Source organism: Aethalodelphis obliquidens, unplaced genomic scaffold (genome assembly GCF_003676395.1).
Source record: "Aethalodelphis obliquidens isolate GAN/ISIS:26980383/991018 unplaced genomic scaffold, ASM367639v1 scaffold19, whole genome shotgun sequence".
NCBI lineage: Eukaryota > Metazoa > Chordata > Mammalia > Artiodactyla > Delphinidae > Aethalodelphis > Aethalodelphis obliquidens.
The window spans coordinates 2,702,117-2,728,054 of NW_020837963.1; the positions used below are offsets into that span (position 1 = coordinate 2,702,117).

Sequence of the window (25,938 nt, forward strand, 5' to 3'; positions counted from 1 at the left end):
GACAAATCAACTTTAAATCACACCAACACCACACGTTAGTATAATCCAGGAAACCCAGAAAATTCAGATCTGTCCCTGCTGTATGAGTCCCGCTCTGGTTTAATTTCTGGTCATTCGTGCCCCATCATAAACAACCAGGATAATGAGAAATAAACAGCAGCAGCACCACTGTCATCTTGAATTTTTAAACTGAAAAGGCACATCACCACAGCCTACTTTCTGTCTCTATCTGCAAAGCTCTTCCAAAGGATACATTCTTGAGTGGAGGAGGGGTCCCTTCCCTCTTTATGGGAAGAGGGACTGAAAATGTTCACAGATTATAAAGGAGAAAAAGAGAGTTAAAGATGAGACTGGGAAGAGGAAAGCTGCTTCACGATAGGAATCTAGACCCGGGTGAGGAAAGTCAAGAAAGGAGAAGAAAAGGAAGAGCCTAGTGAGGTCACAGGAGGAAAAAGAAAAAAAAAAGGGCTCCTGACAAAGTCCGGCAGAGGAACGTGAAGGAGGCACAGAGGAACAAGTCTGGTGTCAATGGGTGGGGGGATCAAATACGGGGAGGTGGGGACAGAGGATGAGAAGGGCTCAGGGGACGGAGGGCTCAGAGTGGGCTGGAGAAGCCGAAGAGAAGAAAAAAGACAGCGCACCTGCCAGGGCCTGGCGAGGATGGGATGGTCGGGTTCCCTCACCTTGGTTTTAGTCCGGCTGGCCTTGGCCTTGGCCCTGGCCCGGCGCGGGGGCCTCACCGCCTCGGCCATAGACCCTGCGATGGCAACGTCGGCACTTGTTTTTGTCAAAACTCTGCGCTTTCCACAACCTGCCCAGTTCCGGCCTCCGGGCTGTCACGTGATCGAATCTCCACCACTCCCGGGGGAGGGGCGGCAACTCGGAGCCTCTACCGGCAGCAAAGTAGGACAAACCACTCCGGGAGCCCTTTTCACTGGAGGATGGTGGCCCCGCCCCCTTACGTCCAGGCCCCACCCCCTGACCCCGGCAAGCGCGCCTGGCTCCGGCCACGCTCGCCAATGGCTTGGAGTCGTCTTGGGTCCCGGCGTTACTTCCCGAACTGAGATCACGTCCTTCTCGCTGGCTCCGCCGAGCCGCACTCGGTCTAGGCTCCGGGAGCTCTCGCACACCTCACCCACGTTGACTTAAAGGAGTCCGGGGAGAGTGCTTGTCAGTCTTGTTTTGACCCTTAGATAACCAGGACCAGTCAACCTAAATCTCTGTTTTGCACTCGAGAGCTTTGATGCCTATCCAGTTGTGCGCTTCAGTTTCATCCTGTGTAAAGGGGAAAGATGATACTTGCCTTTCCCAGTATAGTGAAGATTAAATGGACTAATCGTCAAAGGTGCCTGGTAGCCGCGAGCGTATCTGTAAATGGTAGTTATTTTCATACTGTCCAAATTCCCAGGCAGCAAAGAGACATCTGCGCCCAAGAGGGCAGACAAAAAAGCAAAAAGACAAGACCCATAAAAGTATTTTTCATGTAGATTTTACACACCTTCATTTAAAAATTCCAGATGTGAAAACTTGGCTCCATCTCCCTTTCCCAGCTCTACAATTTTTTTTCCAAAGCACTTAGTACCTCTTAAAATACTATTATAATTTGCTTTTATGTTTGTGTCTGTCAACCTGGCTAGAATGTAAGATCCTTAAGGGCAGGGGTCTTTGTTTTGTTCCCTGAGGCATCCCAAGAGCCTTCTAGAACACTAGCCTGTAAGTGGTAGGCTCAATAAATTTTTGATAAATCAAATGTATGTGTTTTGTCTGATGGTGGGATAAAATAGTTGAGATGGAGGGGTCCAATGGGGAGACTATCCAAGAATAAGGCATGAAAAATGGAAAGGACTTCAGAGATGGAGTCTTCACAGTGTCTTATTTATGAGCTAACTGAGCATATAAAATACAGTTGTAGTGAGGAGGGGAGACGTAAGAGGGAAGAGATATGGGAACATATGTATATGTATAACTGACTCACTTTGTTATAAAGCAGAAACTAACACACCATTGTAAAGCAATTATACTCCAATAAAGATGTAAAAAAATAAAAGAATATATGGTAAAAATGATACAAGGGAGACATAGCCTGGGGAAATAACTGCATTCTGGAAGTCTCAATTATGGGTAGGCATATATTTATATTCTTCAATCTTAGGGAAATAAGATAATTGCAGGAAACTACTTCTTTCTAAAAATCTCCTGTGTCCTTATGTATAGATGTCTTATAGCGTTCATACAATATATTTTTAACTGATGATGTCTATAATCATGCTTCTTTCATGAAGGCACCTATAACTCCAATTCTGACACTGCTCAAAATAAAGGTTTGTCATTATTTAAAGCTCACGAAGTGCATACCCACAGAATTGCATGATTTAGTTTAGAAGTACATTTAACTTCCCCGCAAAAGGCCATTTTGATGGCATTATGTTGATATCAATTAGCGTTTCAGGGGGTGAGGAAATGATACCTTTAATCTCTATTCCTAAAAAGTCAGTCAGTGACCTAGACTGATGGAGGTTTGAGAAGATTGGCTTGTAGATATCATAAAATCTTTTATCAGAGATAAAAATCCAGAAAAAAAATATACAGTTGTAAGCAGATAGGGTAGGGGCGTCCCCCAGAGAAAGAGAACCAGGCATGGCTTACTTGACATAAGAGAGCCATTTAATTTTTTTAAACTTTTATATCAACTTCTTTTTTTTGCGGGGGGGTGGGGGGGGCAGGTGAGGTGGTAACTTAATCAGCATTATACTTTATTCATGTTATTTAGAGAAGCCATTTTAGGCCTAACCCATTTTGTAATGTAAGCCTGGCCACAGTGCTTGCCTTTGAACAGGTCTCAGTAGTAATGATCTAAGGGAACAAAGGAACAAAGGACTGTTACCAGGCAAGAAAAGTAACAATAGCACAGATAACAAATCAGCTGTAAAGACTCCCAGTTCTGTTTCAAAGGTAAAGATTAGCCTGAAGCACTTTCTTCAGCTGTTTTGCAGAATTTAAACACTCCCCAACCCGGGCCCCAGCGCTGAACCACCAGATCAACTGGAACCTAAGTGATGATGATGTTGACCTTTTCTGACCCTTCTGACTTCAGTCACCTAAAGCTTGGAATCTGTTTACTTTTGCCCCAATTTAATGTTGAATTCTCCTCTTCTCAAGCCCCTTCATGAATATCCCTTAGCTTAAAATTTCCCCAGTTTTGCTGTTTGGGGAGACACTGCTTTGAGAAAGTTCCCCAGTGTTCTCCTTACCAGCTGCAAGTAATAAATCCTTCTGTCTCCCGATCTCTGGCTTGGTTGTGTCTTTTGGCTCAACACCCACCAAGAGGCAAACCCAGTTTTCCAGTAACACAGTTTCACGTATTTTGATCCCAAATCCTCAACAACAACAAAATAGTTATCCAGCTACTCAGGTTACTGAACCAAACTTGGGTCTGCTCACCCAACACACAGCAAAGCCAATCTACTGACACCCAGTTGTGGTGAAGGTAGGTACAGTGTTTATTGCAGGGCCAAACAAGGAGAACAGGCAGCTCATGCTCAAAAGACCCAAAATCCCCAATGACTTTTAGGGGAGGGTTTTTTTTTTTAAATAAATTTATTTTACTTATTTATTTATTTTGGCTGTGTTGGGTCTTCGTTGCTGCACGCAGGCTCTCTCTAGTTGTGGCAAGCAGGGCTACTCTTGGTTGCAGTGCACGGGCTTCTCATTGAGGTGGCTTCTCTTGTTGTGGAGCATGGGCTGTAGGCGTGCAGCCCTCAGTAGTTGTGGCTTGCGGGCTTAGAGCACAGGGTCAGTAGTTGTGGCACACAGGCTTAGTTGCTCCGCAGCATGTGGGATCTTCCCAAACCAGGGCTTGAACCCCTGTCCCCTGCACTGGCAGGCAGATTCCTAACCACTGTGCCACCAGGGAAGTCCTAGGGGAGGGTTTTTTAAAACAGTGTGAGGGTACATGATCAGTACATGCTCAGTTATCTGATTGGTTGATGGTGAGGTAACAAGGTGATGTTGTTTCAGGCATCTTAATTATCAGTTTTCTGGTTCCAGCTGGTCTGGGGTCTCCGTGCTGGTGGTCAACATGCAGTCACCATCTTCCATCTGGTGGGGGTTTTAGTGTCTGTAAAACAACTCAAGGATATGGCCTCAGCCTTGTCTTGCTAGACTGCTTTCCTTTGTTTTTACAGTTTTTCACTTCTCTGATTAAATTTGCTCTTTGAAACTCAGGGAAGGCTTAGGAGGCTAAAGTTTTTCTACAAACAAGGGCAGGAGACACTGGGGAAGGGGGGAAGGAGGAGGTTCTGTTCCCAGGAAAACCCCACAGGGTCCTCCTCGATTTCACTCAGAATGTACCTGCATTTTGTATACCCTGGTGTGTGTGTGCATATAAATGTATATAAGATTATCATGAGCAAGACTTGGCAAATATGAACAAAGTCTTTATACCACCATTACTATCCATAACTTTTGCTGGTATTTTTCCCAGTCTGGAATACTCTCTGGCCTCTACCAATTCAAATCCTTTTTGGCCTTCAGAGTTCTTCATGTGCCAGTCACTACTTAGCAAAACAGAATTGGCCCTACCTCCACTTCCCATGGTTTACACCTTAGTTGAGATGCAGACACAATGGATAGATAAGTTGCAATAAATATCACAGCCTATGGGGAAAAGGAGGCATACTTTATAAACTGAAATTGTTAGACCTTAGCAGAATAGTGTAAATAGTTAGGTTTATTGTTCAGTTTGGTCAAAAGAAGAAATTTAAATATATTAAATTTAATACTGCAGTTTAAAACATTTGATGGAATTTAAGTTGTAAATGGAATCAATTGTTTAAGGAGATTTGGTCTATTGAATTTGAGTTGACCAAATGTTAAAGATCCCCCTCGAAAGTGGTTATTTAAATTTATAAATAGAATGTTGAGATTTATAAAGATAACTTGAAGACTTAAGAAAAACTAAATTTTAAAATGTGTGTGAATTTAATAAATTGAAGATTAATTTTAAAATAATTAATTCAAAAGATTAATTCCAAAAAAACAAAGTAATGACAGATGTCTTTTCTATACATAAATTCTATCTGCAGAAACTCTAAAAAAATTCACAGTGTCAGCAAGCAGGGTTAATCACTGGCTAATTAGCAGTGAAGGGTTTGCTACTACTGAGCCCTGGGCAGTAATAGTCAGCATTTCCTGAGCCCTCACTATCAGCCAAAAACCATTCTGAGTACTTTTCACATAATGACTAATTTGATTCTCATAACAACCCTACAAGGTCAATAATTTCATTGTTCTCATATTACAGACCAGGACAAAGACTCAGAGAGGTTGAATTATTTGCCTAAGCTCACACAGACAGTAAATGGTGGAGCTAGGATTTGAACCAATGCAGTTGTACAGTATAAATGGACTTTTAAGATAGAAAGCCCATGCTTGCTTTCTCCATGTTTACAATACTTTATACTCATACACTGGGGCCAAGATGAATATCAGAAATATTTCATTTAAAAGTTAGTGGATTGGGACTTCCCTGGTGGTCCAATGGTTAAGAATCCACCTTCCAATGCAGGGGACATGGAATTTGATCCCTGGTTGGGGCACTAAGATCCCATATGCTGCAGGGCAACTAAGCCCATGCACTCTAGAGCCCGCGCGCCACAACTACTGAGCCCATGCGCTCTGGAGCCTGCACACCACAACTAGAGAGAAGCCCACACGCCCCAACGAACAATCCTGCGTGCCACAACTAAGACCTGACGCAGCTAAATAAATAAATATTTTTTTAAAAAGTTACTGGATTATTCATAAAAATCACAGTGCCGACTTTTGGGGATTTGGTTTACATAATTTTTCTTTCCTTCAAACATTTCTATGATACTTTTATAATATTCTTAAGTGTGTCTGCAAACAACATAGAAGTACACATGATAAAAAGTTAAAACTCCTCTCCCTACGGTTAGTCATTGTTAACGTTCAGTGTGCACCCTTTCAGACTTTTCCTACCCATGTACAAATATCACACTCTTACATACTCAGTGTCTAGGTACAGATTGCCTGTGTCCTGTTTTTTAAAATTTATTTATTTATTTTGCTGCGTTGGGTCTTCATTGCTGCACATGGGCTTTGTCTTGTTACAGCGAGCGGGGGCTACTCTTCGTTGCAGTGCACAGTTTTCTCATTGCAGTGGCTTCTCTTGTTGCAGAACACGGGCTCTAGGCGTGCAGGCCCAGTAGTTTGGGTGCGTGGGCTCAGTAGTTGGGGTACACAGGATTTGTTGCTCGGCAGCATGTGGGATCTTCCCAGACCAGGGCTCAAACCTGTGTCCCCTGCATTGGCAAGCGGATTCTTAACCATTGCGCCACCAGGGAAGTCCCTGCCTGTGTCCTTTTAATTCGTAAAATCTTGGAGATAGTTCCTTGTAAAGACAGATAACTCTAACTTCATTTTTCCCTTAATTAATTAAATATTCCATAACTTTATTTAAACAGACTTCTGAGGCCAATAAATTTTTTCCAATTTTTCACTATTTGAAAACAATGCTTACAAGTGACCATACTTACATGTTTTTGTGCATCAGTACGTCCATAAGATGGATGCCTAGATGAGAAATTGCTGATCAGAAAGACATTCTCATTTAAAATTTTAATAAATATTTATCAAATTTCCCTCCAATGGGTTATTAATTTTCACTGCAGCGTTAAGAATTTAAAATAATTTTTCATCTCCTAAGAAAAATCAATTAAAAACAAGAACCAGGCATTCATAAAAGGAGTATAATTCACGTATTATATTATGGCATTCCAAAATTTAATATGACTGTCATTCTTAAATCAGCCAGAATCTAGAACAGTGTTTGCCATAACAGGGGTGAAAACCCCTTGGGTAAACCTTTCTTAAACTTCCTTACAAAATTAGATTCCAGAGTCTCTGTTGCCATCTGGTGGCAATTCTCTATTGGTGAACCCTCCTCTGACAAGATTTCAGAGAAGTGGGTCTTTCTAAAACAATTACTTCCTGTATGTCACTCTGTACAAAACATTAATTATTTCATCATTCATGATTACTAAATGCATTTTTAATTATAAATAAATCATGTTGGACTTCCCTGGTGGCACAGTGGATAAGAATCCGCCTGCCAATGCAGGGGACATGGGTTCGATCCCTGGTCTGGGAAGAGCCCATATGCCGTGGACCAACTAAGCCCATGCGCCACAACTACTGAGCCTGCGCTCTAGAGCCAGCGAGGCACAACTACTGAAGCCCGTGCGCCTAGAGCCCATGCTCCACAGCAAGAGAAGCCACCTCAATGAGAAGCCCACTCACTGCAACAAAGAGTAGCCCTTGCTCGCCACAGCTAAAGCCTGCACAGCAATGAAGACCCAACACAGCCAAAAATAAATAAAATTTTTAAAAATTAAATAATTAAAAATTAATTAAAGAAATAAATAAATCATGTTACTTCTAAATTATTTCAGTTTTTTGAGACAATTAGCCAGCAGGGCAAATAAATACCAAAACTATCCAGCCACATCTTTTTTTCCCAGCCACATTTTTTAAAAAGACTCTTGTATATGGGCTTCCCTAGTGGCGCAGTGGTTGGGGGTCTGCCTGCCGATGCAGGGGATGTGGGTTCGTGCCCCGGTGTGGGAAGATCCCACGTGCCGCTGAGCGGCTGGGCCCGTGAGCTGGGCCTGCACATCCGGAGCCTGTGCTCTGCAGCGGGAGAGGCCACAACAGTGAGAGGCCCGCGTGCAGCAAAAAAAAAAAAAAAAAAAGACTCTTGTATAGATGAGGTCTCTTCTGTTAACAGATTTTTGCTTCCACAGGAAGCAAAACATATAAAACATCTTTTTTTCTATTAGTTACCCTCTCATAATCTTCCTCACTAAAAAAAAAAAAAAAAAAGTTTAAATAAGTCATAGAAACAGTTACTTGCATCCCCAAAGTATCAGACACTGCAGGTGTCCCACTCAAATCCCCTTGGCACTTAACATTTCTGAGTATGCAGACCCAAATTCCAACTACTATCACCTCTTTGCCTCAGACATCCCTTTAGCCACATGTATGACGGGCTGAAAGTACCAGGGAAATAACATATTTTCCTAAACCAAAAACAACCCTCAACCAGGAACAGATATATAAATTGGCATATAAAGACACAGATTGAATTATATCCCCCAAAATTCACATGTTGAAGTCCTAAGGCCCAGTAATTCAGAATGTGACCCTATTTGGAGATAGGATGTTTACAGAGGTAATTAAGTTAAAATGAGGTCATAAGGGTGGGCCCTCACCCAATATGATTGGCCCTCTTATAAAATGGGAGTATTTGGACACAGGCACACACATCTACAAGACAAGGAGAGAGGCCTGGAACACCTCCTTCCTTCACAGCCCTCAGAAGGAATCAACCAGGCTGGCACCTTGACTCTTGCCTTCTGGCCTCCATAGCTGTGAGACAATACATTTTTGTTATTTGAGCCACTCAGTCTGTGGTACTTTATTATAGCAATTTCAGCCAACTAATACAAATACCCAGCTCCCTCACCTCTCAGTGGAATAACTCTGAGATACACGTTCGGTGCTATTTCCTAGAGTACCCAGTGGGTTTCAGCTTGTTTCCCCACTATGGCAACTGGCTTGATAACACACTCTTTATTCACTTCCTTCTCTTGCCTTTTTCACTTCCCATTTTACTGGTGTGTTTCCTGGGTTCACCTCCTGCATAAACTACTTGATCTCAAATCCCTGTCTCTGGCCTCCTTCTGGGGAAACCCAAACTACGACAGTATCAGAAAGGGTATTCAGATGTCAGGATGGGATTTTAGAATTAGAGCCCTTCCCAGCCAGATGGCAACAAGGATCTCACCACTTGTGGAAGTAGAATGGTGATAACCCCTGAGCCGAAGCATCACAATTATTGCAGGCCTCATCTGTGGTGAATTAGGATGAATTAAGGTAAATTTGAAAGATATGGGGTCAAAGGTAGTTACAAGGGCCATAGGGTAGGTTGGTTGTTAAGACTGCTGTTGGCACACTGGGAAAAATTATAAACTCAGGTCAGTAGGGACTAATAAAAAAGCCAAAAGGCCTCTATGGTAGCATTTCAAGAGATACATTTTGTAAAATTATAAAGGAAACATGAACAAAAGACAATGTTACTACTAAACTATTTTAGCTTTCTTCAGACCCCCTGAGTCAGGCAGGCACATCAGCGATCCATCATACAATGGAATTGGTACATTCTGGAAAAAATGGGGCAAAGCCAGAGAGCCAAATACGTCACACAGAAAGGCAATGCTGACATCTCCATCACCTCCCTCATTGCACCTATGCCTCTCCTTCAGCTCAGACCTGTGGCCTCAGAGGAAGTTTGCTTCAACCCAGTTGGTGGAGAAGAGCAAAAAAATTCAGATCTGATTCAAAAATAGGTCAGTTCTATACGTTAATTTTTGTTAGTCTTTACGTAGGTTGCTGCCACACTACCGCCCCACTTAGAAGTGACTGTGAAAACCCATGGTGAAGAAAAATACTCCCAGTGGATAGCACATCAAGTAACACAGCTGGTCATCAACTTGGCGTGAAAGCAGCTGTAGCCCAAGGTAAGTATATTCATAGACTCCTGGGCAGTGGTGCATGACTTGACTAGTTGATCAGGGAACAAGATTAGAAGACTGAAGATAATGGAATGGGCAACAAAATGTGTAAATGTATGTGTCTTATATCAGTGCCTGCAAGAGAGTACCCATCAAAGAGGAGATGCAGAACAACCAGGTGGCTCGGATGACACGTCCAGTGGCTTCCAGCCAGCCTCTGTCCTAGGCCACCCAGTGCTTACTCTATGGACTCATGAACAGAGTAGCCATGGTGGCAGGAATGGAGACTCTACAGGGGCCTCCACAGCTTGGTGTCTGACCAGTTATCCCCAGAGGCTGAAGCTGGGCCCTAAATATGCTATTGTCCCCCAAAGAGATCAACTGCCCCCTTGGTGGCAAGCTGATTCCACTGAACTCCTTCCACTCTGGAAGGAGCAGAGATTCATCTCTAGTGGAATTGATTCCAAGAAGAGACTCTCCTTTTTTTTGCCAGCAGAGTCTTGGCCAGTAACATCATCCCAGGGCTAACAGTATCTGAGTACCGTTATGAAATTCCACATAACATCACCTTGGACCAGTGTTTATCAAATCACTTTTCATTACCACTCCCCTAAGGAGTCTTTTGAAACATTTTTTTTCCTGATTGACACTCCCGTGAAGTTTTAATACCACAGATAAACTGTATTTCTGTTTATGTGCTTTACGTATAGCTGTGCTTTATACATAAGAAGAATAACATTTGTTTTGCCCATCAAGAACCAATTTTCACCCACTTGGGAGCAATACTGCCCCTGTTGAGAATGCATGCCTTACACTAAGAGCTTCACTTTACAGTGAAGGTGGTACAACAGTGGGCAAATGTCCATGTGCTCCACTTTGCCTGCTATACACCACATCACCTAGAAGCTGCAGTCCTGATAGAATGTCAGAATGGCATTTTAAAGGTGGGGCAGCTTGAAGATAACTTGCAGCGTTAGGGTGCTGGCCTTAAAAATGAGGTACGGAAAAAAAAATGAGGTACGGTTTTTTGGTTTTGTTTTTATTTTATTAAAGTATAGTTGATTTACAATGTTGTGTTTAATTTCTGTTGTACAGCAAAGTGACTCAGTTATACATATATATATATATATTATTTTTCATGATGGTTTATCACAGGATATTGAATATAGCTCCCTGTGCTATACAGTAGCACCATGTTGCTTATCCATCCTATACATAATAGTTTACATCTGCTAATCCCAAACTTCCAATCCTTCCCTCCCCGACACCCCCCTCCCCCCTTGGCAACCAAAAGTCTGTTCTCTATATCTGTGAGTCTGTTTTTGTTTTGTAGATATGTTCATTTGTGTCATATCTTAGATTCCATATATAAGTGCTTCCACATATGGTATTTGTCTTTCTCTTTCTGACTTACTTTGCTTAGTATGATAATCTCTAGGTCCATCCATGTTGCTGCGGATGGCATTATTTCATTCTCTTTAATGGCTGAGTAATATTCCACTGTGTGTGTGTGTGTCTGTGTGTGTGTGTGTGTGTATATATATATATATATATATATATATATATATCTCACATTTTCTTTATCCGTTCGTCTGCTGATGGACACCTAGGTTGTTTCTATGTCTTGGCTATAGCAAATATTGTTCCTATAAACATAGGGGTGCATGTATCTTTTTGAATTATAGTTTTGTCTCTGTATATGACCAGGAGTGGAATTGCTGGATCATATGGCAACTCTATTTTTAGCTTTTTGAGGAAACTCCTTATTGTTTTCCATAGTGGCTGCACCAATTTACATTCCCACCAACAGTGTAGAAGGGTTCCTTTTTCTCCACACCCTCTCCAGTGTTTATTATTTGTAGACTTTTTTTTTTAATTGGGGTATAGTAGTTTTACAATGTTGTTAGTTTCTACTGGCGAAGTAGAGTTCCCTGTGCTATACAGCAGGTTCTCATTAGTTATCTATTTTATACATATTTGTGTATATATGTCGATCCCAATCTCGCAATTCATCCCACCCCCCCTTTCCCCCTTGGTGTCCATATGTTTGTTCTCTACATCTGTGTCTCTATTTCTGCCTTGCAAACTGGTTCATCTGTACCATTTTTCTAGATTCCACATATATGCGTTAATATACAGTACTTGTTTTTCTCTTTATGACTTACTTCACTCTGTCTGACAGTCTTATTATTTGTAGACTTCTTTTCTTTTTTTTGCTGTGAGTTTGTCATATATGGCCTTTATTATGTTGAGGTAGGTTCCCTCTATGCCCACTTTTTGGAGAGTTTTTATCATAAATCGGTGTTGAATTTTGTCAACAGCTTTTTCTGCATCTATTGAGATGATCATATTTTTTTTTATTCTTCAATTTGTTAATATGGTGTATCACATTGATTGAGTATATTGAAGGATCCTTGCATCCCTGGGATAAATCCCACTTGATCATGGTGTATGATCCTTTTACTGTGTTCTTGGATTCTGTTTGCTAGTATTTTGTTGAGGATTTTTGCAACTATATTCATCAGTGATATTGGTTTGTAATTTTCTTTTTCTGCAGTATCATTGTCTGGTTTTGGTATCAGGGTGATGGCGGCCTCATAGAATGAGTTTGGGAGTGTTCCTTCCTCTGCAATTTTTTGGAAGAGTTTGAGAAGGATGGGTGTTAGCTCTTCTCTAAATGTTTGATAGAATTCACCTGTGAAGCCATGTGGTCATGGGCTTTTATTTGTTGGAAGATTTTCAATCACAGCTTCAATTTCATTACTTGTGATTGGTCGTTCAGATTTTCTTTCACTTCCTGGTTCAGTGTTGGAAGGCTATACCTTTCTAAGAATTTGTCCATTTCTTGCAGGTTGTCCTTTTTATTGGCATAGAGTTGCTTGTAGCAGTCTCTTAGGATGCTTTGTATTTCCGCAGTGTCTGTTGTAACTTCTCTTTTTTCATTTCTAATTGTATTGATTTGAGTTCTCTCCCTCCTTTTCTTGATGAGTCTGGCTGAAGGTTTATCAATTTTATTTATCTTCTCAAAGAACCAGATTTTAGTTTTACTGATCTTTGCTATTGTTTTCTTTGTTTCTATTTCATTTATTTCTGCTCTGATCTTTATGATTTCTTTCTCTCTATGAACTTTGGGTTTTGTTTGTTCTTCTTTCTCTAGTCCATTTGAGATTTTTCTTGTTTCTTGAGGTAGGATTTATTGCTACAAACTTCCCTCTTAAAACTGCTTTTGCTGCATCCCATAGGTTTTGGATTGTTGTGTTTTCGTTGTCATTTGTCTCTAAGTACTTTTTGATTTCCTCTTTGTTTTCTTCAGTGACTTCTTGGTTATTTAGTAAGGTATTGTTTAGCCTCCATGTGTTTGTGTTTTTTACATTTTTTCCCTGTAATTTATTTCTAATCTCATAGCGTTGTGGTTGGAAAAGATGCTTGATATGATTTCAATTTCCTTAAATTTATTGAGGCTTGATTTGTGACCCAAGATGTGATCTATCCTGGAGAATGTGCTGTTTTCAGATGGAATGTCCCATAAATATCAATTAAATCTATCTGGTCTATTGTGTCATTTGAAGCTTGTGTTTCCTTATTAATTTTCTGTCTGGATGATCTGTCTATTTGTGTAAGTGAGGTATTAAAGTCTCCCACTATTTTTGTGTTACTGTCGATTTCCTCTTTTATAGCTGTTAGCATTTGCCTTATGTATTGAGGTGTTCCTATTTTGGGTGCATATATATTTATAATTGTTATATCTTCTTCTTGGATTGATCCCTTGATCATTATGTAGTGTCCTTCCTTGTCTTTTGTAACATTCTTTATTTTAAAGTCTATTTTATCTGATATAAGTATTGCTACTCTAGCTTTCTTTTGAGTTCCATTTGCATGGAATATCTTTTTCCGTCCCCTCACTTTCTGTATGTGTCCCTAGGTCTGAATTGGGTCTCTTGTAGACAGCATATATATGGGTCTTGTTTCTGTATCCATTCAGCAAGCCTGTGTCTTTTGGTTGGAGCATTTAATCCATTCATATTTAAGTTAATTATTGATATGTATGTTCCTATTATCATTTTCTTGATTGTTTTGGGTTTGCTTTTGTAGGCCCTTTTATTCTCTTGTGTTTCCCACTCAGAGAAATTCCTTTAGCATTTGTTGTAGAGCTGGTTTGGTGGTGCTGATTTATCTTAGCTTTTGCTTGTCTGTAAAGCTTTTGATTTCTCTATCGAATCTGAATGAGATCCTTGCCGGGTAGAGTAATCTTGGTTGTAGGTTCTTCCCTTTCATCACTTTAAGTATATCATGCCACTCCCTTCTGGCTTGTAGAGTTTCTGCTGAGAAATCAGCTGTTAACCTTATGGGAGTTCCCTTGTATGTTATTTGTCGTTTTTCCCTTGCTGCTTTCAATAATTTTTCTTTGTCTTTCATTTTTGCCAGTTTGATTAATATGTGTCTCGGCGTGTTTCTCCTTGGGTTTATCCTGTATGGGACTCGCTGTGCTTACTGGACTTGGGTGGCTATTTTCCTTTCCCATGTTAGGGAAGTTTTCGACTATAATTTCTTCAAATATTTTCTCGGGTCCTTTCTCTCTCTCTTCTCCTTCTGGGACCCCTATAATGCGAATGTTGTTGCATTTAATGTTGCCCCAGAGGTCGCTTAGGCTGTCTTCATTTCTTTTCATTCTTTTTTCTTTATTCTGTTCCATGGCAGTAAACTCCACCATTCTGTCTTCCAGGTCACTTATCCATTCTTCTGTCTCAGTTATTCTGCTATTGATTCCTTCTAGTGTAATTTTCATTTCAGTTATTGTATTGTTCATCTGTTTGTTTGTTCTTTCATTCTTCTAGGACTTTGTTAAACATTTCTGGCATCTTCTCGATCTTTGCCTCCATTCTTTTTCCGAGGTCCTGGATCATCTTCACTATCATTATTCTGAATTCTTTTTCTGGAAGGTTGCCTATCTCCACTTCATTTAGTTGTTTATCTGGAGGTTTATCTTGTTCCTTCAACTGGTACATAGTCCTCTGCCTTTTCATTTTGTCTATCTTTGTATGAATGTGGCTTTCATTTCACAGGCAGCAGGATTGTAGTTCTTCTTGCTTCTGCTATCTGCCCTCTATTTGTAGACTTTGTAATGATGGCCATTCTAACTGGTGTGAGGTGGTACCTCATTGTTGTTTTGGTTTGTTTTTCTCTAATAATTAGCAACGATAAGCGTCTTTTCATGTGCCTATTGGCCATCTGTATGTCTTCTTTGGAGAAATGTTTATTTCGGTCTTCTGCCCATTTTTTGATTGGGTTGTTTGTTTTTTTGCTATTGAATTGTAGTAGTTGTTTCTGTGTTTTGGAAATTAAGGCCTTGTCAGTCACATCATTTGCAAATATTTTCTCCTAGCCTGTAGGTTGTCCCTTTGTTTTGTTTATTGGTTCCTTTGCTCTGCAAAAGCTCATAAGTTTGATTAGGTCTCATTTGTTTATTTTTACATTTATTTTTATTGTGAGGTATCGTTTTATATGGTGCTTATATTGTCACAATATGGTACTACATGTTCTGACTTCATAAGATAGAAAACACAGGCCTGGGAACCAAGAGGTAAGACTGGCCTCTGTCACCATAGCTTACACTGACCCACTTGGGGAATTTGTGTCCCCATCCTTTCAACATTACGCTCTGCTGGACCAGAGCACCTGGCTCTAGGTGGTTGGCAGGGGATACATCTATCAATGGTCATAAAAAGAGTTCCACCAAAAGTACGGCTGATACCTGGTCATTTGGGGGTCCTCATGCCAGTAGACCAGCAAGCAAGGAAAGGAGTAACTATCTCGGCAGGAGAAGGTGATTACCATGAGGAAAGGTGGGCAAGGAAGAATGTATCTGGAACTCAGGAGTTTCAGTGAGATGCCTCTTGGTGTTGCCATGCCTGGTAATAAACATAAATTGCCAATTTCAGCAGAATCTGACAAGAGCCTGTTAACCAGGGGCTAAGACCCCTCAGGGATGAGGGTCTGGGTTACCCCACCAGTCAAGCAACCTAGACAAGCAGAAGACTAGCCAATTGTGAAGGGACTATAGAATATGTGTGTATTAGTTTGATGAGGCTGCCATAGCAAAATACCACAGACTGAGTGGCTTAAACAATAGAAATTAATTTTCCTGCAGTTCTAGAGGCTGGAAGTCCAAGATGACAGTGCCAGCAGAATTGGTTTCCTCTGAGGCCTCTCTGGGTTGCAGATGTTCACCCTCTTGCTGCCTCTTCACACGGTCGTCCCTTTGTGCACACTCACTCCCAGTGTCTCTTCTTTTCCTACAAGGACACCAATCACACTGGATCAGAGCCCCACCCCAACGGCCTTACTTCAACTTAATCACCTCTTTAAAGGCCCTATCTCCAAAACGGTCACTGGGGTGCTGAGGGCTAGGACTTGAACATATGAATTTGGGGGAATATAACTCACTCCATAACAGGGTGGTAGAGGAAGGAGATGATGAATATCACTTATAGACTCAAGACCATCTGTAGCAGCAGGGACTAGAGCTCATCCTACTAAACTTCCTGGGGTGTGTGTGTGTGTGTCTTTTGGAAACTGGGACAAGTGGTGACAGGATGCAGTAAAGTGCAGGTGGGCATGGGTGGACCTGAGCCGTGCAGGGATCAGCACTGCCAGCACCCCATCCACTTCCCCTCAGTACCTATCACTTCCTCACATGCCAGCCCAACTTCCAACTGCCAGGAACCATGTGAGGACTCTCGGCCTGCTGGAACCCACTCTGCTGGTGTTCATGGCAAGACAGAAATGCCAGGGAACCAACACCACCTAGGAGCAGCCCTCTACCTGTGACTGGTGGGAGTTGGTGAATGACTATCCCAGCTCCCTCCCCTCAGGTGAGCTATTTCTGAGGTGTGGGTCCCACACTGTCACCCAAGAGTCCCAGCAGCTGAAGTTCATTGCCCACAGTGGTAACTTGCTTGATAATGAACTTTTTTTTTTGCTTTCCTTCCCTTCGCTGTCTTACTTCCCCACTTCCATATTGGTGCATTCTGGGATCACCCCCCAGAAAAAGTACCTGCATTCAAATCTTTATCCCAGGGTCTGCTTCTGCTGGAACCCAAATTAAGGTGCTGACAGTCTGCAGAACAGCTCATACTTACTAAATTCATCATGTAAACTTATTTGACTGGCTTCCCTTTACACTCCTACTTCTCTCTCAACTGGTTATTTCTCTAGCTACGTTATCTTCTTCTAGGCCACTAGTTCTTTCATATTTACTACTATGTGTCAAGTTCTGGGGATGTAGCAGGAAAAACGATAAGAGGGACCCTGCTCTCATGGAGATTACAGTCTAGGAGGGAAGCCAGACTTTGAACAATTAATTTCAAGAGTGAATCCTGTAATAACAAGGAAAATGTGAGAGTGGGGAAGGAGACAGCAGCGGGATCCCACCAAGCCTGGAGGCAGGGAACATGCTTCCCCGAGGAAGGGACCCTGCATCTGGCACCTGAAGAGTTAGTAGGAAGTGGCTTGGTGCCAGTCTCCTCCTGGCTTCCCTGACCGGCAGTTTGTCCTTCTATGGTGGTCTAATGATAGCAAATGTAACAAGGGGTCAAATAGAGCTTGGAAGAGAGATACAATTAACACAAAAATGCAAAATAAATCCCAAATCACCAGGAACCTTTATTTTACTTCATATTGAACTGGAAGAGCAATAAAATAAAGATATTTTCAATTCTTAAGACATTTTTACATCAGTTACACTGACCAGTAGAGAGAAAATTGAAATCCCTATGGAATTGCTAACAATAAATAAAATACTTAAAAATAGAATGTTCTGAGTTCAAAGGAAAATTTCCTGAGCCTGTTCAATCTGGGGAAGTCAATGACCCTTTGCAAACTCCAGTTTTTCAAAAGGCTATCCAACTGATGCAAGCTTCTGGTTATGACAAGAAGCTGCCACTTTCAGCAGCACCTTATATGAAAAGGGGAAACAATCGATCTTCCTTCAATCACTTTGTCCTTAGTTCTGGGGAAGCTATGCACAGAGCAGAAAAGGAAGGTATCTGCTCTTTGTGGTACCAGAATTTCACAACATCCCAAATAAATGCCAGTGCTATTTTTACTTGTCATTAACTAAAATATACCATTTGCTCCGTGTGCGAATATTAGATCAATCTCCCTGCTGTTTGTGGGTGACCAAAGGAAGACCCAAATATTTGTGAAAGGGTAAGATGGACACTTTAAAAATTTCAGGATCTAGCAAAGGAAAGATTCTCTGTGAAGATCAAAGATTGAGTAGTGGCTTTGTAGGTCTAAAATTCTCTTCAGGGATAAAGTCAAAATACCATGTTTCATTGATTCTAGGATATACTTTTTCCCCCACACTTTAGCATCTCAGATTCCAATGGGCTTGGCCATTAATTGTCACAAGTGTCAACTCCCCCACTGACTTTCTTAGTGGTATATAAAGTAAGGGGATGTTTTACAACGAATGGTTTCTTAGATTAGATTAAATATGGTGCTCTGTAGTTCAGTACACACAGTGAGCCATATAAAAATAGATCTGACATTTTAACCCTGGTAACTTTCCCAAGTGAAAAGATGCTGGCAAAAACATTTGGCGTCTTAAATTTCAACACGCGCATCACAGTCTCAGGAAGGGTTAGAAGGATGGTGATGTGGGATGAGCTTGTACTCTCCTTCTGCGTCTGTCCCTAGTCAGCTGGGAGAACTATAAGGAAATCGATTTCACACTTCTGGGACTCAATTCCTCATCTGTAAAATGAGAAAGTGTTATCAGATGGCCTCTAAATCTTCCAGCCAAAAAGGAAGGTGATTTTAAATCTTACACCACTGAGTATGTGTCACGCTGCCCCCAAAAGGCAAAGGAGCTTCTTGAGTTGCTGAGTTGCTGGCTCAGACTTCTCTGCAGCCATCCCTGCCCCAACTCCCAAGAGTCAAGGCTTCAAATCCACAGACTTTCTTGAATCAAGCAGAAAACACAATTCATTCACAACTTTAGTAACTTGATTGGAAAAGGATAATTCTTCAGTGTTGGGCAATTTGCAAACTTCTTTTAAAAACTGGAGAACTCTACTAGGTTAAGTTGAACTAAATGTCTACCATAAATTTTAAAATATCAAAAAATTATAGCAAGGGTTCACTTCAAAGTCTTCATGATTGACATAATTTCTACAGATTCTGCCGCTTTAAGTGCCTCCTTCCATGCCACAGAAGCGCCAACCACAAAAAGCTTTGTTTTCTGAAAGAAAATAATAAAGAAATTTCATTTGAATTAACTATTCATATCAGCACCCTGCTCCTACATTGAGATTTTATTCAACAAGAACAATGTGCTTGGCCAAGGAAAACAAACAGTGAGAAATGGGTATTCCAACTGATGAAAAATGGAATAAAAATGTTGCTTTATGATAAATAACACATACATTTATATTTTTATATACATATTTTTAATTCAAAAGTCATAATCTATCTTTACCTAAACATGTTAGAATTAAAAACAAGAATAGCAGCTAAAATCAACAATTGCAGAACAAATCACAAATTCCTAAAGATTCCTATTTAAATGTCAATTCCAAAGGTTCAAACTATTTTAAGTGTTGTGATGTCACTTAACAAAGTTACTAATAAAGGTAGACTCCCTCCTTAAAATTCTCTTAAATTCAGTCAATTATACATGCTCGATTCCTACTCCTTGAGCTGGCACAGACACTAATGAGGCCCAATGAAATGACCAAACTTCAGTAAATGTGTTGGTATTGGCATCTTACATTCAAACAGCAGATTCTCGGGCTCTGAGGAACTACAGTTGCTGGCTCAAATGCTATTATTAAGCAAGTAGAATATATGCTTTACCCAAATGGGTGAGGGAAAGAAAGGAAGGAAAAGAGAAACGAAAAGAAGAGAAGAGAAGGAAGAAAGTGGGGAGGGAAGAAGGGAAAAGAGAGGAGGAACAGGTGGGGAGGAATGATAGAGAGAGAAAGGAAGGGAGGAAGAAAGGAAGGGAGGGAAAGGAAGGGAGGGAGGGAGGGAAGGAAGAAGAGAGAGAGGAAAAAAGGAAGGTAAAAAATAAAAATAAACTCTTGGAGCTGCTGATGCCCCACCACATAGCCATCACTGCATGGTGTTCTGGAGAGCAGGTTCTACCTTTGAACACCACGTCACTTGATTTCCCACATTCTTGCTCTACCTCCAAAATGAGCCGGGCCTCTTTCCATGAGAAAGAGAGAGGCTTATGAAATGAAGCAGACGTAATGACTGGCTGTAAAGACTACAATTTGTTTGTTGGTCAGAAAGGTATATATAGTTAGAGGATGAGGTTTTTTACATCTTCAATATCCACTATCTTTTGCAGCAAAGTTCCTTAAATATTATAAACACACTTCTTAAGCAATTTGAAGACTTACATGTAAATGTAAATCATACTTTCTGATTATTTCTGTCTAATCAAGAAAACCATGGCTTCTGTCCTAACAGCTAATTGGCCGTAAGTCACAAAGTGGGTGGTTTTAGAGGAGTGCAGGCAAGTAATGTTTGATGTGCCCACTTCCAAGCACTGGCATTGTTTGCCTGCAGTGATGTTATAAAGAAGCTTCAAAGACTTCAAAAATACAATCACCAGTCTAAACACAACTTGATTCTGTGAAGATGAAAGGTTCTTACCATTGATGTTACTGATAGATCAAACTGTAGTTATCAGGCAAAGAATAATCAGGGTCATCTGCAAAGGGCAAAACACAGAGCAACATTAAGTTAACATTTTTTCATGATAATATATTAGCCCTTTTCAAATCAAGGCATCCCACTCAGAGTCTGGTGACTGCCATTTTGTAAGAAGAAAATATATCTGGCAACAAAACCTACAAATAATAGTCATAACTACAAGTCAGAAAACATATTGGAAATCCCTATTATGATTTCTTTGCCATTTTTCAACCATGCCCAGATAGCAGTCCCCAGAGTAAAATCACCTTCAAAAATGGACAAAAGTAAGTCCCACAGTACCAAGTGGTAATTATAAGGTAATAAGAAATCAATTAACTTAAATCCTTATCTAGTTCAACGATGTAATTTCAGCCACTAAATTTTTCAGTCACTAAATTTTTGCCAAGATGCTAAATGCAGCCCAAGATATCTCTTCCCTCTTCCTTTGAACATAGATAGGCATATCTTTCTTTTATTCAAATAATAGGTATTTGTTGAGCACCTACTATGTGCCCAATACTGTGTTATGTTTTGTGACTGATTCAGGAGAAAACAAAGTGCCTGCCCTCAAGGATCTTGTAATTATCCAGGGAATACAAATTAACAAAAAGCACTAAGTGTGTGGTTCTCCCAGAGGTATCATAGGAGTTCAGAGAGAAAAAGAGACCAGGGTGCTCAGTGAAAGATCCAATTATAGGCAGTGTACAAAATACATAATATTAGGTTACATGTTTCCAGACATCTTCTATAAATTACATTTCTGTGTAATCCAAAGGAAACTGTATCCCAGTTTTGCTGTTCTCATGGTCCAAGTTGAAATAATCTCTTAGTAAGAATGCCTTATAAGTTTCTTTTGGTACTTGAGTAGCTGAAATCTCTTAGATAAGCTATAAAATAGACCACGAATTACCAAATTCCACTCTGTGACAAACAGTATTATAGTTTCTAATAATAGGTTCATTCTCTTGGAAATTTGATTCTATATATTCCCTTCTTTCCTTTTATTTCAAAATTCTAGCTACTCAACCTTAAATAAAAGCTGACCTAAGATTTCAAACAGTCTTTACCTGGTAAACTTCTAGGAATTGGGAGAGGTCTTCTCCTGTAAGAAATGAAAACCAAAATCTTTCAGATAAGTTCTTGTTATTTTTCTAATTTTCTACTTCACTCTACAAACACTGCATGCTAATCAGATCGGGTTTCTGCTCTGGAGGGTTAAGAAAAGTTCAGAGGAAGCAAAGGCTCTGCAGCGCTGACCTCCTGGATCCAGGCTGCAGACGTTACATTATTCTGGGGAGCAGGACACACAGAGCCCTGCCCCGCAGCCCAGAAATCTCAGTCATGTGGGCAAGAGTTCCTGATCGCCTTAATAAAAAAATGGGAAGTCAAACAGTTCCTACCTTGCTGTCAGGGTTAAAGGAACTAACTCAAAGTTACTGCTTTGAGCAGCGCTTGGCATTCTTAAACAGTGGTGATGAACTTGCACTTCCCCGTCAAACACTCCCTTATCTTTTTAAAAACTGGACTGAAAATTCAACAGCTTAGACTCCGAGGTGACTGTATGTGAAACAGAAGTTTCTCTTCCCTCAGGATCCTTTATATCAAGGCAGCAAACTTTTTCTGTAAAGGGCCAGATAGCAAACGATTTAGGCTTTTCTGGCCACACAGCATTTCTATCTCATCGCTACTCAGCTCCAATGAGAAAGCAGCCGTAGACAGAATGGAAACAGATGAGTGCAGTCATCTTCTAACAAAGCTCTACATATGAACACTGATGTTTGCATTTCATGTAATTTTCACATGTCACAAAATAGTATCCTTTCAATTCTTTTCAACCATTTAAAAACATGAAAACTATTCTTAACTTGCAGGCCCTACCAAAACAGGTAGGTCAGATTTGACTCACAGGGGGCCAGAGTTTTCCAACTCTTGCTTTCTACAAGAAAGGTATAGGATTCATGCATGAGTAATAATAATTACACTCAAGCATGATACAATCCCCCTCGAACTATGACTAGTACAACCCATTTAACATTTGTCCTAAAAATGCTATTGCCAAAAACCTAGCACTCACTAAGCAAATGCAATGGTAGAGATATGTTCTGATTCTAATACGTCCATATTAGAATTGGAACACTAAAAATAAAAATGTTCTTTAGAAGTACTTTTCTTTTCTTTTTTTTTTTTTTTTGGCCACACTGCGGCATGTGGGATCTTAGTTCCCTGACCAGGGATCGAACCTGCGCCCCCTGCAGTGGAAGAACAAAGTCTTAACCACTGGTCCGCCAGGGAAGTCCCCAAAAGTACTTTTCTACATGTGAAAGAAAGCTGGATATTACCTTGCCAAGTCAGACCCCGTAGCCTTTCCTGGTGGGGCAGCATTCTTCTGGGGGCAGTAGAAATTCTCGTACATGATGGGTGCTAGGGAATCATCAAGACATAAAACATTAAGAGGCTGATGACTTCCATTCTCAATGACCTGTGACAAGAAAGACTAATAGAATTGCTTAATTAACCCCCCACCCTACAGCTCCATTCACCTGGTGGAGTCTGTCCAGTTTTGCGTTGATTCACAAAGTACTCAATGTCCTTCTCAATGCTGCACATTTCTAAACTCTTACGGACTTCCTCATACATCTAACAAAAAGAAGATAAATCAAGGTAGAGGTATATGTCCATAAAAATGGTGACACAGCTTATTAAAATAGGAGGTTTGATGAATGGCTGTTTTCCAAATTTTGCTTTGAAAAGAAAAAAGAAGACATTCCCAAGTCCTGGACTCAAATAAAGGGATTTCTCTGATGCATAGCTGCATTTAAATTTTTTTTAAAGATGACAAAAAAATATAGATTTTTTTTTTTTTGTAGCAGCACAGAAACCTTGGTGGAAAGATTTTTTTTTAAAAACCTACTGATGGGACAAAGAAAATAGATACCAAGTCCCATGACCAATTCTACACACAAATGCAAAGACAATTGGAGAAAAGTTCTTCCAGTCAATCCTACTTGTTTTCTGGGTGTTTAATTATTCTTCTAAAGTGAATGTTCCATCTAAGCGAGGGTGGCTATTTCTTAGGAAAGAAAGTGGTGATAATTTGATTCATGTCCCCCTGAGACCTGGGAACCCATGACAATTGCTGTGTACAAGTTAAATCTGGATCACTAATGGCCCTGGAACACTGCTGAAGTAAATCCTGAGCCCTGGAGTGACCGTTAGCCTGGGCATGGCTCAGTCTGCTAGTCCTTGGTGCTGTCCTGGAGTGACCCCATTTCAGACCGGAGCAGTCTCTGGGACTCACATTCATTTTGTGACATCTCTGTTTTCCACAAATTAAACTGCATTTGGGTCTCCCTTCTCTGCTCTCCTGCTCTGACCCTTTATTTCTTAGAGAGAAAGTCATAGTGGTAAAGTGAAACAAGAGTCAGGCAGGTTAGGTGTTTATCTGGGTCCATACTCACCGTGTGGCCTTGGGCCAGTCACTGTACCTACCTGGGCCTCAAATGAGGGGGGTGAACTAATAAATGTTTATGGTTCCTTCCACTCTAATGAATCTAATATGCAAAGCATCCTCCGTGGATGCCTCTGACTTACGTTATCGCTTGTGACACACTGTTGTGACAGCTGATTCATGTGTAACCACAGTGCATTCCGAAAGAAGTTTATTCGTTCACATTCTTGAGTCTCAAACACCTATAGAAACAAAACTACATGTACATATGCAGAGAAAGGGGCCATTTGTCTAGACTGGCTATGACTTAAGAAACAATTTCAACCTTGAATTATCTGTAAGCTTATTGTCCCATTTAGCGTACTCCCACCCACCACCGAGGAAGTTCATAAACTCTTACTCAGGCAAAGAATGCAAATGGATTCTAATAACATATTAACACAAATAGGACTGGATATAGTTCTGAAGGTAAGAGGTGATGACGAACCTAAACGTCAGTGTTCTAACCTGAATTCCAGCTCACATTTCCAACTGCCTAATGGGCATCTGTACCTGAGCAGCCTGCCAGAGCCTCCAATTCAGAGTTGCCCTCCTTCTCACCCCCTCCCAGAATGAGTGAATTCAACTGGCAAGATGGTCACAATTGTTGAAGCTAGTTGATGAGTACATGGGGGCCCTTGCACTTGTCTTTTATCCTTGTGTATGTTTGAAATTTCCTTAATAAAAAAGTTGTTTAAAAAGTCACTGCCTGAACAATAGTTTTTGGATATAAGCAAATACAACTTATGGAAAATCAAACTATTCTATAAAGTGGATGCTATAGTATTCAACAGTGGATGTTATATATTAATGTATTTTTTAAAGGTTGACTACAAAACTATTACATTTTAAAGCTTCTTATAATGTAAAACTGTATACATATACAAGAGGAGAGAGAATAGCATAATGAATCCCCATGTACCCATCACCAACTGAAACACTTATCCACTCACAACTGACTGTTTTACCTATTTCCCTACCAACGCACCTACTCCCTGGAGTATTTTGAAGCAAATACACTATTTCATCTATAAATATTTTATTATTCATATACAGTATATAAGTACTACATATGAATACTACATTATTTTTATTATAGACTATTTCACGTAGACAGAATCATAGAGAGTGATATTAGGAAGACCCACATACCAACCACCCAGCTTTGTCAAAACTTTTGGCCATATTTGCTTCAGATTCTGTTAAAGCCTCTGTGTGCTTTCTTCAATCTCTACTATGTTCCTCCTCCCCCAGAGATAACCATTATCCTAAATTTTATCATTCTTATGCAGATTTTGACAATATGTATGTATCCATAAGATGTATATGATATTGCTTTGCATGTTTTAAAACCATATAAAAATCCTCTTATTTCAGGCTTTTCCATTAGATTGTGGAATTAAGGAAGTAAAGCAGAAAAGAGTGTTTTAGGAGGGACCCACAGTTTCAGGTGCTAAAGACAGGTCAAATAAAATTAGAAACTGCAAAGGCATGCTGGACCTCACACCAAGGGGACCACTGGTTCCTCTGGGAGAACAGCTGCAGGGGAGCAGACCCCAGACACAGCCACTGGGACAGGCAGGACAATGAGGATGTGCAGGCAATTCCCCCAGGAAGCCTGGCTGTGAAGAGAAGGGAGAAGCAGCAGTGGCAGGCTTGAAAGCTGGAAGGAGCTGAGGTGTGAATGATAATAAAAGTCCACTGTGAAAGGGAGCTGTGTGCAAGGGGGTGGGGAAAGCCAGCTGGAGGATCCTGAGCCCAGTGGTGGCAGAGCAGCCCTTTACCACTATCACAGGAGAAGGGAGGGTGGTGAAGATCAGTAGTTCTCGTGCTTGAATTCACAGCAGAGTCACCTGCAGGACTTATTAACATGGAGACTGCTGCGCCCATGCCCAGGGTTTCTGATTCCAGAGGCCTGGAGTTGGTCTGAGAACCTGCATCTCTGCATCTCTAACAAGATCTGCATCTAACAAGGCAATGATGTTTGTACAGGTCCTGGGACCTCCCTTTGAGAACCACTGGTAAGGAAAATGTGTAGACAGGGTGACAGAAACTTGAGGAAGTTTCCAGGTTGTGTCTTTATTTTCTCTGGGTCATTGTGAGACATGTGCTGAAAATGAGGGGGGCAATGGTGAAACAAAAGGTGTGAGA

The 25,938-nt window shown here is 40.7% G+C and overlaps 2 protein-coding genes across 4 annotated transcripts in view; both read right to left on the bottom strand.

Annotated features, from left to right (window-relative positions):
- The window catches only part of EPG5 (ectopic P-granules 5 autophagy tethering factor), a 127,225-nt gene extending 126,419 nt beyond the window's left edge, over nt 1–806 (bottom strand). Inside the window, exon 1 of one of the 2 annotated variants that reach the window (XM_027118406.1) lies at nt 684–806. In XM_027118406.1, the coding sequence (XP_026974207.1) occupies nt 684–752 (69 nt within the window). In that variant the 5' untranslated portion in view covers nt 753–806. Of the gene's footprint in view, nt 1–641 lie in introns of both variants that reach the window. The other variant, XM_027118405.1, reaches the window with a different exon arrangement.
- A 16,429-nt stretch (nt 807–17,235) lies between these two features.
- PSTPIP2 (proline-serine-threonine phosphatase interacting protein 2) overlaps nt 17,236–25,938 on the bottom strand; it is an 82,150-nt gene continuing 73,447 nt past the window's right edge. For both annotated transcript variants that reach the window (XM_027118409.1, XM_027118408.1), the window contains 6 exons: nt 23,892–23,990; nt 22,841–22,937; nt 22,640–22,721; nt 21,368–21,402; nt 20,259–20,316; nt 17,236–18,837 (listed from right to left, as the gene is read on the bottom strand). In XM_027118409.1, the coding sequence (XP_026974210.1) occupies nt 20,267–20,316; nt 21,368–21,402; nt 22,640–22,721; nt 22,841–22,937; nt 23,892–23,990 (363 nt within the window). In that variant the 3' untranslated portion in view covers nt 17,236–18,837; nt 20,259–20,266. The remainder of the gene's footprint in view (nt 18,838–20,258; nt 20,317–21,367; nt 21,403–22,639; nt 22,722–22,840; nt 22,938–23,891; nt 23,991–25,938) is intronic.